The sequence below is a fragment of the Prenolepis imparis genome, unplaced genomic scaffold (genome assembly GCF_030444845.1).
Source record: "Prenolepis imparis isolate NDT839.2.m4 unplaced genomic scaffold, iyPreImpa1.0 SCAF_1, whole genome shotgun sequence".
In the NCBI taxonomy this organism is placed as follows: Eukaryota; Metazoa; Arthropoda; class Insecta; order Hymenoptera; family Formicidae; genus Prenolepis; species Prenolepis imparis.
The window spans coordinates 20,482,466-20,497,593 of NW_028141159.1; the positions used below are offsets into that span (position 1 = coordinate 20,482,466).

General features: G+C 32.0%; 2 protein-coding genes across 5 annotated transcripts in view; one reads left to right on the forward strand and one right to left on the reverse strand.

Annotated features, from left to right (window-relative positions):
- LOC145935602 (uncharacterized) overlaps nucleotides 1-15,128 on the reverse strand; it is a 177,090-nt gene that overhangs the window by 129,708 nt on the left and 32,254 nt on the right. Inside the window, exons 3-4 of the mRNA XM_083037094.1 lie at nucleotides 1,080-1,297; nucleotides 927-968 (exon numbers count right to left, since the gene is read on the reverse strand). Coding sequence (XP_082893220.1) covers nucleotides 927-968; nucleotides 1,080-1,163 — 126 coding nt within the window. The 5' untranslated portion in view covers nucleotides 1,164-1,297. The remainder of the gene's footprint in view (nucleotides 1-926; nucleotides 969-1,079; nucleotides 1,298-15,128) is intronic.
- Nucleotides 1-15,128, forward strand: part of 5-ht7 (5-hydroxytryptamine receptor 7) — a 114,392-nt gene that overhangs the window by 22,199 nt on the left and 77,065 nt on the right. The window lies entirely within an intron of this gene.

Genomic DNA, 15,128 nt, shown 5'->3' on the forward strand with positions numbered 1-15,128 from the left:
TTTGTAACGATCATTATGTGTGTTCATCGTAAAAAAATATCCTGATGTTTGATAATTAATCTAATATCATCCTTTTGTCACAAAATGAAATAACTTTTTTAAAAAAGATAAAAAAATCAAATTCCTTTCTAAAAAATATTAAGTCAATTCTCACAAATATTGTTGCCTCTTCTCCGTGATGCTGATTAGCTGCCTCGATTCGCGTTGTGCGTTATATTTGTAGCATCGAGAGACTGTCATCGCGAGGGTTAGCAGTTTGACAGTTTGTTCAAAATAAAATTAAATACAATAATATAATGTTTTAAATAATATTTTATAAAACTTTAAACTCAATTAATATTTTCGAGTTATCAGCTGATTTCTGTCAAAAAACATTAATCGCGCATACAATATATTTACAACATATTACTATTTTAATTGTTTACCATATTATTATTTTAAAATTTAATTAGCAAATTAACGCTTTATTAATATTTTTTGACAGAAATCAGCTGATAACTATCAAAAATATTAATTGAGTTTAAAGTATATTATAACATATTATTTAAAACATATTATTTTATTTAATTTTATTTTGAACAAACTTAAACTACTAACCCTCGCGATGACAGTCTCTCGATGCTACGAATATAACGCATAATGCGAATCGAAACAGTTAATCAGCATCGGAAAAGATGCAACAATATTTGCAAGAATCGACTTAACGTGCCTTTTTTAGAAAAGGATGTTATAATATTTTTAATTCGATTAATATTTTTGACAATTATCAGAGCTGATTTTTGTCAAAAAATATTAATCGCAGATAAGATATTATAACATATTATTTAAAATTTAAAACATATGTTACTATTTTAATATTTTCAACATATATAACCCCCATTACCGCTATAGAAATATTATAAAATGTTATAAAATTTCTCACTCACCGATACGTGCAATAGAAGAGTTGCAGTACACAGCACATTGATCTGAAAATAAAATATTCAAATTATGTATATACATATGTGTGTGTCGAATATCTCATAAACAATGCAGTTTAGAAAAAATGTTTTATTTTTGTTGAATATAAATGTTTATACCTCACAGTTGCCCCGATGTCGTCCGATGTTTCCCCGGGCCTCCTCCTCCTCTCTTGGTCGACCGTCATTGCTTCTTCGAAGCATTCACGACACTCGCGAAAATACGAATAATTACGATTGCCCGACACTTTACACGGCACTCCCGACGCGCGAAACTTTACACGGCACTCCCGACTCCCGACACGACGCGTGAATCGCACTGTGTATCGCAATGCTATCTGTAACAAATAAAATACATACATATATTAGAATAATCTTATTATTTCGCATTATAACATACACAATATAAATATGTAAGCTAGAATTAACGATAGATATATCCACGGATCGCAACACATTCGCGCGCGCGAAAACAGGTTAAGTTGGGTTATGTTGGCAAGAGATTTTTGGCATCGAATTTTTCGCGAAATATGCGTTTCGAACAATTACGACTACATATTAACGTTGAAATTATGATATGCGATTGATAAATATTACAATACAAAGGTTAGAAATTGTTTCTAACGATTATGCTTACTAATTAATCACAGAGGGACGCAGCTCCAACTGCCTGATACTCGCGGCGTTTCGGTAATGGCCGCTATTCTACAAACATCGGCAACTTCACTCTAATAGGGCGCGCGCGATAATTAAAACTCGAAGGAGATTCGTTCGAAAAGATATAGCTTTAGAAAGAAAAAATATTAATCGAGAATAAGATATTATAACATATTATTTACAACGTATTACTATTTTATAACTTTTACCATATTATTATTTTAAAATTTAATTAGCAAATTATAACATACACAATATAAATATAAATAGGTAAGCTAGAATATTTAATTAGCAAATTTTATTAATATTTTTTGACAGAAAAATCAGCTGATTAAGAGACATTGAGAGAGAGAGAATGTCTCTTTCTCCGCAATAATATTTTCTCTCTCGTATTCATAGAAATGTTTTCGAGATGTCTTGTGTATTTGAAGCTTGATTATTGTAAAAAATAATTAATTTGTTATATAATTAATTTGTTGTATAATAATTAATTTGGATAATTTGTCAGTGTATCTACCGAGCAATCACAACGTCTGATTAATGTCTTATATTACTACTGAAAAAAAATTAATTGAAGCTCTACATGACATATATGATTAAAGCGTCAGCTGATTAAAGCGTTAATTTACTAATTAATTTTTAAAATAATGTTATAAAAATTAAAATAATATAACATGTATTAAATAATAGGTTATATAATACTTTAAATTCGATTAATATTTTTGACAGTTTTCAGCTGATTTCTGTCAAAAAATATTAATCGAGAATAAGATATTGTAACATATTATTTACAACATATTACTATTTTAATTTTTTAACATATTATTATTTTAAAATTTAATTAGCACATTAACGCTCTGATCAGCTAATTTCTGTGAAAAAAATTAATCGAGTTTAAACAAACTTTATATTATTATAAAGTCTGAAAAAATTCTCCGAAAAATGAGCATCGAGCATCAGCTTATTCATCTGGCCGATTTCTTAATTATAAAGTTATAAAGTTTAATAAATTATATATATATATATAGGTACATATAATAATATGTTATATTTCTACATATATATAATAAAATTATATAAGATGTCAATGTCTAATATGTTTTGTGCAATGCGCACATTACAAATTAATTAATAATAAACAATTGATACAATAATTAATAAACAGTCGATGATATTTAGATCATTAAATTGATTGTTTCTCTTTTGTTTATAAACGATAAGCAAAACTACACAAATATTAATACTATTGTTATAGTATACAAGAGCTAATGTTATGGCTATGCATTTACAATATTTATATGCAAACTATATTACAATTATATGTATATTATAATTCAAATGACATATTTTTTCATATTAATTATAATGATTAGATTATTTAGCAATTTAATATCTCCAAAGTATTAGAGATTGCAATATATGACTGTATAGTATTTACAATACGTATTACAATTTAAATAGAGAATGCGTTTTAAACTCTTCTTTTACATTTTAATATATTATTAAGATATTTACATTTTAATATATACTTATTATAAAAACCAATATTGTAATATATACACATATCATAATCAATACTTAAAAATTACTAAACTGGTAAAAATAATAGTTATAGCCTAATAATAGGCTTTCAATTAATATCAAAATGCAATATATCATTCGAATTATAATTGTAATATTGATTGTAGTTATAATTGACCGTAATTATAATATTGATCCTTCGGCAGAACCAACATCGTCTTAAACTTCGGGCCTAAGTTCTAACTTGAATCGATTTGGCGAATATCGTGCAGAGGCTTGCCATACACTTGTTATGGATGCAATATGCATAATGGTGCATCCAGTAATGGCACGCGGTATGCCATTCCATGAGGATGGGGATGGTTCGATGATGTGCACAGGGCGTTGTCATTTAGAATGCGAGCGAGGCAATCGACGACGGGGAGCACGGCAAATTAGTTGCCAAATATTGCTTCGAGACAAACGTACCGAATTAAACATAAACAAATTGCCTTTATCGCAACGCTTTAGCACATACGATAAATTTTTTCTAGATTACAATCAAGTTGAAATTAAGGTTGCATTTAATGTGGAACATTCTCTGCATTAAACGAGAAAGCATTTCTGGGTATTGTGCATAATATTTTTCCCAAGTTGAAAAATGTATTATTTCTTTTTCAGAAGACATCTATAAAAATTCATTATCACAGATTTTCAAAAAATTAGGATAAAAATATTAATAAATTTAATGCTAATATGATATTAAAATGTGAGCGAAAATCACACCCAGAACATCTTAGAATTTAAATAAAATATTGATCGGAAAACTACTCATCTCATTGTTATAATATATATATCGTGAATGAATGAATGAGAGTGAGAGAGAGAGAGAGAGAGAGAGAGAGAGAAAGGAAGAAAAGAAAAAATCTATATATTGACTTTGTGACTTTGATCGATTTATGCATATATCTCTGTGTTCACAAATCTTTCGTTCCATCCCGAATCAAGTTTGAACTTCTTCCATGAGTATTCTCGAGCAAATTCCTGTTGTACTTCCAAAGCGTTTTCGCGAAACTTGACGGAAACTTCGAAACTCTCTATTTCAACTTCGCGCCTATGAAGAGCTTTCACAGCGCAATAGGACCTTACAATTGTCAGACAGGATGAACGACGCGACGGTGACGTGAGCAGTTTAAGCGAGATTATACATACCAACTTGGATCACATTATGCATAGATTACTTTACACAAACAACGTACTTGACTGCACTTTACAGGACAGTAGTTTCACGCAAGTTAACCGCGCGACTAATCATGTTATCCTCGAGAGAACCGATAGCCTTTAAACGACATCCTGGTGCATTAGGAGACACCTGTCTGAGTATAACTGTATAGTATACGAATAATATACACAGATAACAGTGATTGACTTAACTAGAGGTTCGCTTGACTCGTGAGGCGACCGCACCATCTGCGCAAGTAATTTTGCGTTTCGTCTCATATACAGGAGTCGCTCCAGGCTAATTGATCGCTTTTAACTCATTAGCCTCTGATTTATGTACGCGATGACGAGAACGAAACATTTTGTCGCGATAAAGAAAATTTAGATATTATTTAATTAATATTAAAAAAATAATTGAAAATTGTTTTGACACGCGGAAAATCTCAATAATTTTATAATAAACTTCGCAACACTTCAAAAGCTGGAATCTCAAGAACGCAGATGGCTATTACGTTTCTATTGTGATAAAAATGGACAAAATTGCAAAGAATGTCAAATGTAATTTTACTAAAATTATGCGATAATTCTGGTGCATACAGAAGAATTTTATGTATGAAAATTGCATTTATCCTATTTATAATATTTTTATTTCATATTTTAAGACACATTATTTCAAAAAATATATTATTTTAGCATTACATATATAAAATGTCCAATCTGCCTCCTCCAAATTTATTTTTAAGCGTTTACGTGTTTCGTTCTATTTTTTTAATTCTTTTGTACAACTAAAATAAAGATTAGAGAGAGAGAGAGAGAGAGAGAGAGAGAGAGAGAGAGAGAGAATATTTATTTCATTTTTAAACATTAAAATACTAGCCAGCTAATTTACAATTATATCATTTTTATATTAATATGTCGAGATAATGTTATTATCTAAATTAATCTTTCTTTATATTTCTGTCAATATAGAACCGCAAAACTCTTCCATTACGATATTTTAATAATAGAGAACTTGCATTTTAATTCACCTAAACCAGGAAGAATTTAAAGTACGAGTTGACAGTACGATAAAAAAATATCATACGTAAAATAAGGCGAGGTTCGATATACATTTAACGCGAGACGAAAGATCAAAGCGCGATTATCTGCAGGTCACTAGTATAGTCCAACGTGCGCGAGACTCCTTTTTCATTAAAGAAGATCCTACTCCCGTGCCAACGAAAGCTAAGTCCCTTAGAAAAAAAAACTTGCAATTAAAATTCCAATTCGATTTTCTTGCGCTCTTTCTAGTATAGACCTGTATAGACTTTAATAATCGAATCAATTCCGCTTTAACGATCCCCCGAGAGCAGACTTGTCGGAGACAAATTGAAATTCCGATAAAGAGTTACGTTCTCGCGCTAATACTTTTGCTCGCGCAGGATAAAGAGAAAAAAGAGCTAAGAGAAAGAGAGAAAGAGAGAAAAATTATATTACTTTCAAAGTCTCTTAAAAAATCACAAAAGAGTTTCGTCTCTTATTGTCTCATGTTCGATTGATCATCGTTTGCCAATTTTGCGTCGCGCAAACATCCAGCGATATTCTATTACTGCGTTAATGAAAATCCTCGCTGTATCTTTATCAATATATAATGACGCGCGTATATGGTCTGCGGCGTTTATTTGGGATGATGGAAACGTGGCAATTAGCGTGGGTGAGGCGGATGTACGTGTGGGCGGATTGTGTGTTTCCGCGTCCGAGGCCAAAACGAAAATCGAGAACTACCCCCCAAAAATTACATCGAACGGATATGGTAGAAACAAAATCAAAGCGCAATTTTCCGCGAAGCGACACGCGTGCGACTTTGACATCCGGACTCCGTCCGGACTCGCTCCACATAATACGTATCAATTGTCGGATCACAGAGAAGCTGATTGCGTTACCGTAGGCAAATACGCGAACGCAATTACGGTGCACGAAGACGACGACAAGGAGGACGACGTGCACATATGCAAGTACACTCTCTACGGGAAAGGTATCGCCATCATCAATTCCGACAGGATGCTGATAATGCGATGGATAGATACTCTATATACATATATACGAATGCGATAGAGTAATAAAGACGAATACACGATTTTCATCTCGCGTTTAGATCTTAGTGCGCATAGAACGCTCCGAGCTTTATAAATCCAATTTGTTTCCACTTTCGTATTCTACTTTTCTACGCTTCTCGCAAGAAAGTTGATCGGAACGATAGGCAAAAAAATCGCATAAATCGAAAAGATTCAATCGATGTAAAAATATTCGAATTCGGAGGGAAAAATAATTCCGACGTATTAATTATACAGATAAAAAAAGGAAAGAAGTATCAGACCGAAAGTTCCGTAGACAGATTGAATAATGAAGGATTCATAAGCATAAAATAACGCGCTGATGAGAACTCTCATTAACGGTGTGCTCCCCGCGCGCGAGATCTTCCGTCGAGTTTAAAACAACGTTAATAAACTTCGAAATGTTGCCGGTGAGTTTATCATACAGCAAAACAAGTTTCTTTCTTTCTTTTTTTTTTTTTTTAAATAAAAAAAGAGCCTTACGACAATTATTTGCGTGAAACTTTCAGCAACTCTCACCGTCCGTCCGCACGGTAGCCTAGTATTATTTGAATAAGCGTTATTAAATTCTGCTCTTCTGCGAAAAATGAGCAAATATAAAACATAAATAAACGTAAAAAAAATATCCTTGTGTCTATTACAAAACCAGTAAAATTAATGCTGCGTAGTTGGTGAAATATTAAACGAAGAAGATAAACATAGCGAGATTCTTTTTTTCTAAAGTCTCCGCCAATCAAACATCTAGTTTTCATTTAACGCTGATCTTATCTCTCATCTTTACCTTGGGAATCTTTACTTAAAAAAGCAAACTCGAGATAATATTAGAGAGAAATAGGGGAAGTAGGGGAATCGCTTTGATGAGAGAATTTAACGTTTTCCACCATTTAAGCAATAATTTTCACTTTTATATTTTAAATTTGAAAATATTAGAAAAAATATTTTATATTATGATTTTTAAAATAAAACATTAAAAAACTAGAGAATTCTATTTCTAATACACAGAATTCTCAGAATTTTAAGAAACAACTCAACAGTAAATAAAAAGAAGAAAAAATAAAGCGCAAAGACGCGTTATTTTACGACGGGTTTTCAAGATTTTATCTCCGTACCGCATAATTCAAATCGCGATTCGCGGTTTGCAATTAAAAAAGTTTAAGTACGCTTTAAGCGTAAACGTGTAACTGCACTCTTTGTAACACATTTCACGTAAAAGAAGCCGGCTCATCGCAGAAAGCGCGTGTCTACGAAAATTATTGCTACGCTCCGCGAGAAGATATGAATAAAACTGGAAAAGTGCACATCGTTGCACAAACGTCGCTGATATGCCAGATGAAGTACGTTTAACGTTTTTTATACCGCGGATGTTAATCTTAGTGAACGCGCACAGAAGACAGTTTTTTCACTTCCATAGATTACCGCGGACCACTCTGCATTTTAATCCTCAAAGGATGATCTGCAATTACAATCTCTTCCTTTTCATACATCTTTCTAGCTCTCTTTCTCTTTTGCAATATTATCAAGATTAAAATATAAATCAAAAGTAAGAAAAACAAAAGAAGAAATCTAATTTACTTTAATTGTAAAAATTATTTTCGATATAAATATATATATATAAAAGGTTTTATGTGAAAATAGTGGGCGTGATCGTTTATCATCCATGTTCATTCTCGCGTTTCATTTTCTTCGCGGTTAATTTCAGTATATACGCGGCTCCGTGTTCTTTTTTCCCTCCATAGAAGACGTCTTTGAAAAGTAAAAACAATTAAAGGGTCTCGCGTCTCTCTCTTTTTAATTTTCTCTCTTTTCAACCGCTCACTCTGGCGATCCCGTGCATACAACAGGCGGGAAAGAATTAAATATTCATGTTGGTTGTTGACGTAAGCCACATATACGAGATGAACGCAATTAAATCACTCATTTTCAAGAGAAAATATGAATGTGACTTTAGATTGGAACAAAAAGATATCAAGCACAAAGATTATGGAATGTTTGTCCCCGAATCTAATTTACCGTGTGTTCTCTCTCTATTTCTCTCTTCAAAAATGTAAGAAATTATTAAAGAAGTATATTGCAAACGCGATAAAATGCCGCACGTATATGTTTGTTTCTCAAAAACGAAAATGAACACAGAGCGGACGCACGTTTCATATTGAAAAGCGCCGACTCCATTTGGCCAAAAACGTGACTTTTTGAAATAAACGAGCCCTATGTGTATGCGCGACAAGGGCTGTGTAGCATTTGATGACACAAAGCGCATTATTGCCGATCGAAACCGGACGCTGCGCCGGTCATCCGCTTTGTGCCCAAAAGCGAGACCGGATACGAAATGCATGAATATGCAATGTGGAAATGTGTGTTTCCGGCCGCGTATTTCCAGGCCGTATACCAGTCGCGCGTTTCGAGAAAATCTGGAGCGCGCAAAACTTTTTATCGCCGAGCGCCAGAGCTCGTTCGCTCAAAATCGTTTCGCGTGATTGGCAACTCGAGTTACGGTGTTGCTGTAGTATCTAAGTTTTTCTACTTGGAAGAAGAAAGCTGAATGCGAAAAGTTACGTATATGTATGTAGTACATATACACGTTGCAAAAAAATAATTGATTGCTGTTTTTATATAAAATCACCGATAAATCCGAAATTAAAACACACACTGAAAAAAAAGATTATTTAATTCAACTAATATTTAGTTGAATACGTTTAAATAAATCATTTATTTGAAACAAATAAATATTTACTTGCTTTGAAAAGGATTTTCTTATATCAAATAAATATTTGTCATATCAAATCAATATTATTTACTTTCAAATAAATGATTTATTTGAACGTATTCAACTAAATATTAGTTGAATTAAATAATCTTTTTTTTCAGTGCAGGTACAAAATATCAACGATGCTATAATACTTTGGATGTATAGATTATGTATCTCCAAAGATTTTTTTTTTATAAAACGATCGAATTAATAATTTTTGTTTGTGTGACATAAAGTTTAAAATATATTTCGACATACGTGGAAAATCTCTCTCGACACTCTTTTATGATTTTGCAATATCATGAAAACTAATATCTCAAAAATACTGACAACTATTGTGCGAAGTGTTTTTATTATGACAATGTGCAAATGAACAATTGAGTATAATTTTGTGGAGAATGTCAAAAGTGATTTCACGAAAGAACGAGCGTGACGGATATAGAAGAATTGGATTTTACGTATGCAAACATTTTATTCAGGCAGCTTTATATTTATTTATATTTTATATAATAGCACTTTCATTTCAAAGATTATAAAAAATATTTTATTATTTCAGCATTACGCGCAATGTTTCTGAATATCCTCCCTTTACTTTCATAAAAATCAAAGCAAATTTACTTTTAAATAAATTTAAGTACCTTTTATTTGATTTTTCATTCTTGTGAAAATAATGATCAAGTATATTTCTCTCTCTCCTTCTGCATAGCATCGAAATACCAACCAGTTAAACTTCAAAATTATTACTTTTATGTAAGCACGTGGATATATTCCTAAATTACATTATTACATAGGGTATTTCGCGACGTATATTACTCAAATTAATGTGGTTAAATTCAAATAGGATTATCAACACTGTTGCTTGCGTTTACGAGTAAAGAATATATACATATCCTTCCTTCTTTTCACCTTTCATAAAATTACATATCTCTTTATGAAACATATAACATATAAAGGCGCACGTGTGGCTTGTTATATTCTCTGAGAGTTTTTTAACTGAAGCTTAGCACTCTCTCTCGTGCGGACTCTTGAATCTAATTACACACGGAAAAACCGGGTCACGTCTCTCGATTGAAAGAAGATTTTAATACTATCGCGGATTCCTACCGTCGTGTAATTTCATTCGACGATAAACCAAGAGCGACGACTCTCGGCAAAAGTTCATCCGCGATTGTTTCGAGAAATATTCAGTCTTCTCGTTGTCTTTCTTCTCCATTTTTTTACGTAAAAAAAAGGAACAAAGAAGCGGCAGAGAGCCATTATATATGTATAAACGGGGCAAAGTTCCTAAAGCGAATGTTTCACTTTGAGTTTCAACGAAGGACGCAGAATTTGTGGTCGTCACGATCTCGTTTCGCGCGCGAAACGTCGAAACGCTTATAACGTGGTACGTCGGGAGACGTATCAATCCTGTTTTAATGCATTAACGTGACGACGTATGTTGTTGCAACGACGTACCCACCGTAAAGGATGATAGCGTGCGATTGGGTAACCGTTACATACTGCCAATCGTGTATACGCGTGATGGAAATATAGAGTAAGCTTCCAGGATAACAGACGATTATGTACTGACGTACTAGTACACTAAGGATATCATGAAACAACGTTTCGCAGTATATCGACTCGGCTTTGACATTGTAATTCAATTTGCATGATGAAATTACATGTAATTAACATAAAATACAAGTACAAAAATGTAAAAATGAAATATCGAAATACTATATAAGAAATAATCGAGCAAAAAGAAAATCTTTTATTTGGATTTGAATAAAAATTTGATTTAATGAGAGATGTGATCACACATACTGAATGTTTCTATTATATGTATATTTATATGCGGTGATGAAGATATTTCAAATGCAAATTGCTGATAATTACATTTAAATATAATTTGTGAGTTTAAATAAAATAATATTTGAAAATGATCTATTTTCCGCGAAACGCAGAATGATAGATACGAATATATTGAAAATATTTGAAACACAAAATTAAAAATTAAAATAATATTTAAAAATTTTGAACTTTAATTTAAAATGTTATTTAAAAAAAATTAAAAGAAAAGTATGACACAATAAATACGCACATTTATTTCAGTAATCATCATTATTTAATTACGTATAATTGACATCGTGAAAATAATATTCTTCTTCAAATATTTAACTCATATAATGAGATAAATAATTATTTCGATTCATATAATATATATTTGATATCTCTAATGGAAAAAATATTTTAACTATTTATTTCTGATTCACAAAATTTACTTATAATAAGTGTTTCAAATAAGATTTGATTAACATATACAAAATTTTTATTTCATATTAAATTATTAAATCATTTAATAAATTCATAATCATCTATAATAGGAGAAATATTCCTTTCATGTATGTGTGCGTTTGTATGTATGTGTACACTGGCGGTTTCTGGAGGGTAGGGGGGGAGGTAAACCCCCCCTTGCAAATTAAAAGAAACAGTTTTGCTGAATTTGTTTAAAAAATATAAATAAAGAAAAACAAACATTAAAGAGCTATCGACGGCAGGATCCGCTAGTGTATACACACACACACACACACACAAAAGTATATATATATATATATATATAAGTATAAGATACACTGTAAATTATACTCATTACGCATTCAAGGAGTTAAGTATAGATTAAGTCCGACTTAGGACGAAATAATGAGATAATTTCATTGCACGAAAATAATTAGATGAAATTCTTTATAACTATATAATATATATATAATATATATATAATATATATATAATATATATATAATATATATTATATCTATATAATATATATTATATCTATATAATATATATTATATCTATATAATATATATTATATCTATATAATATATATTATATCTATATAATATATATAATATAGATACAAAGAATTTCGCCTAATTATTTTCGTACAACAAAATTATCATCATTTCGTCCTATGTCTGACTTAATCTATACTTAATTCCTTGAATGCGTAATGAGTATAATTTACAGTGTATCTTATACATACATATTGTATATATTATATAGATATAAAGAATTTCGCCTAATTATTTTCGTGCAATGAAATTATCTCATCATTTCGTCCTATGTCTGACTTAATCTGTACTTAACTCCTTGAATGCGTAATGAGTATAATTTCCAGTGTATCTTATACTTATATATATATATATATATATATATATTATATAGATATAAAGAATTTCACCTAATTATTTTCATGCAACGAAATTATTTCATCATTTCGTCTTATGTCTGACTTAATCTATACTTAACTCCTTGAATGCGTAATGAGTATAATTTACAGTGTATCTTATACATACATATTGTATATATTATATAGATATAAAGAATTTCGCCTAATTATTTTCGTGCAATGAAATTATCTCATCATTTCGTCCTATGTCTGACTTAATCTGTACTTAACTCCTTGAATGCGTAATGAGTATAATTTACAGTGTATCTTATACTTATATATATATATATATATGTATATTATATAGATATAAAGAATTTCACCTAATTATTTTCATGCAACGAAATTATTTCATCATTTCGTCTTATGTCTGACTTAATCTATACTTAACTCCTTGAATGCGTAATGAGTATAATTTACAGTGTATCTTATACTTTTAAATATATATATATATATATATAATATATACATAAAAAATATATATATGTATATATAAGTATAAGATACACTGGAAATTATACTCATTACGCATTCAAGGAGTTAAGTATAGATTAAGTCAGACATAGGACGAAATGATGAGATAATTTCGTTGCATGAAAATAATTAGGCAAAATTCTTTATATCTATATAATATATACAATATGTATATGTATAAAATACAATGGAAATTATACTCATTGCGCATTCAAGGAGTTAAGTACAGATTAAGTCAGACATAAGACGAAATGATGATAATTTCATTGCACGAAAATAATTAGGCGAAATTCTTTATATCTATATAATATATACAATGTTCTGTAAAAAAAATCTAGAAAAGTTGCATGTGTGCATCACATCTTATGAATGCATATTAAGCGGTTCTAAAGATACTTGAGGATAAATTCGAAAATAATCATAGTTTATAATATCACAACGAGATATCACAACTGTCATTGCTCTCGTCTCGTTTCCTCTAAGAGAACGCAATTATGAGAATTATTAGCTGTCGTCGCAATGTCATAAGATGCCAAACGGCACGTAGGAAAGAATTCGGCGGAAAGAGCTTCCTAAAGAGTAATAAGTACCATAGCTCGCGGCAATGGCTTATTCAGTGTACCGCGTAAGCTAAAGGTGTCTGTATTAAGTTTAGAGCGCCGTAGCGCGAGATGAAAGCCGACACGGTAGACAAGTCTAAGACCGAAAGAGAAAGAGACAGCGAGCTTAGCAGGAAAGGTGCCACACAGTGATCTCACTTGATGGAAGAGATTCGAGAAAATGGTCCGTCTAGGCATACGTGATCTCGTTTGGAAGATACATAGCACCGGGAACGCGACGAGAAGATCAGTTCTCACATGACGTCAGAGACGTAGAATATTCGAAAAATGGAGCGGCGAGCGAGAGATCCTAGGGAAGATTACTCCTGAAGAACCGTCGTGTCAAATATATATATATATATATATATACACTTACCAATCTACGTTTCAAGAATCTATACTTGTAAGGGATTACTTGGCCCGAGGAGGATCAATCGCGACGCGGCGATTCGCGTTTTAGCACCAAGACCCTTCGCAATTTTCGAGATGAATAAAGGGGGAAGAGGAGGAAGGGAAGGGAGGCGGAGGAGTTATCAAAGGTCGTGACACGCTTTCGACGCTCGTATAGCGCAAATACTGACGACGAAAGGCCATTTCGCAAAACGCAGCGCGTATACGCGCACGTGTCGCTTAATCGGATTTTATAACATATGCGCTAAAAAAAGAGCAAATAAAAAGAAACTTTTTCATATATTGTTCGCGTATACACACACGTATCCCCGTTCGGTCGCGTGTGTTCCCTACGCGCGATTGAATTTAACACCTTCCACCACCTGGCACCAACGGTTCGTTTCAATATAAATCGCTCGTCGGCGCGAGCGAAGGTCGAAAATTTCGTCACCACGCGCGGAAGGCAATCCAGAATCATCCTGCCCAGATTCGAGTTGCAATTTCGAGTCTCCTGGACGAGCATAGTGGAGATCGGAGTGTATATTCGTTTTATTACTTTCCGCGCGAATCGCTTCTCGAAATCGTTCATCAGAAGTACAAATATAAAATAGATACAAATGTGTGCAAATAAATTTACTTATATATCAATCGAACATACATATCGATAAAATAAACGTATACTTATATAAGATATTGTTAAAAAAAAGTTCAAAATTTATCAACATCTTGCGAACAATTTTTTCCATCTTGTGTTTAAAATAATTTACATAATTATTATGAAAATCTATTAATCTTAGCTATTATACTCGCAAATAAATAACTCTAATATAACTGCAATAAAGTGTCAAATATGTATATTTAGTAATAATCGATCGAGCCGTACAATAGAGCCGTTGTCAACATCTCGTTCGGTCCCACCGTTTGACTGATCGCGCAATAAAACGAATACGGGAAATTTGAACAATATAAATGAATCTGTTGCGCGCCGAGGCGAGAGATACGAGGGAGGACAAGCCATCGAACGTCCATCTCGCGCTTATAGAGTTGCCCTATGGAGCAATAAAACCGAAATCCAATTTACAGATACAATTGCAAATTTCTGCGATAAAACACCGACGATCTGATCGCGGAGCAGTCTTCTCTCGCAGTTACTCTGTTTCGCGATACGCGTGGTTAATATGAGTATTTAATAACGCAATCAAAAATCTCTCTCTAAATTTTCAAGAAGTAACGCGCGCACATGCAAATTTCACGAAATATTTGCAAACGTAAATATTGCTC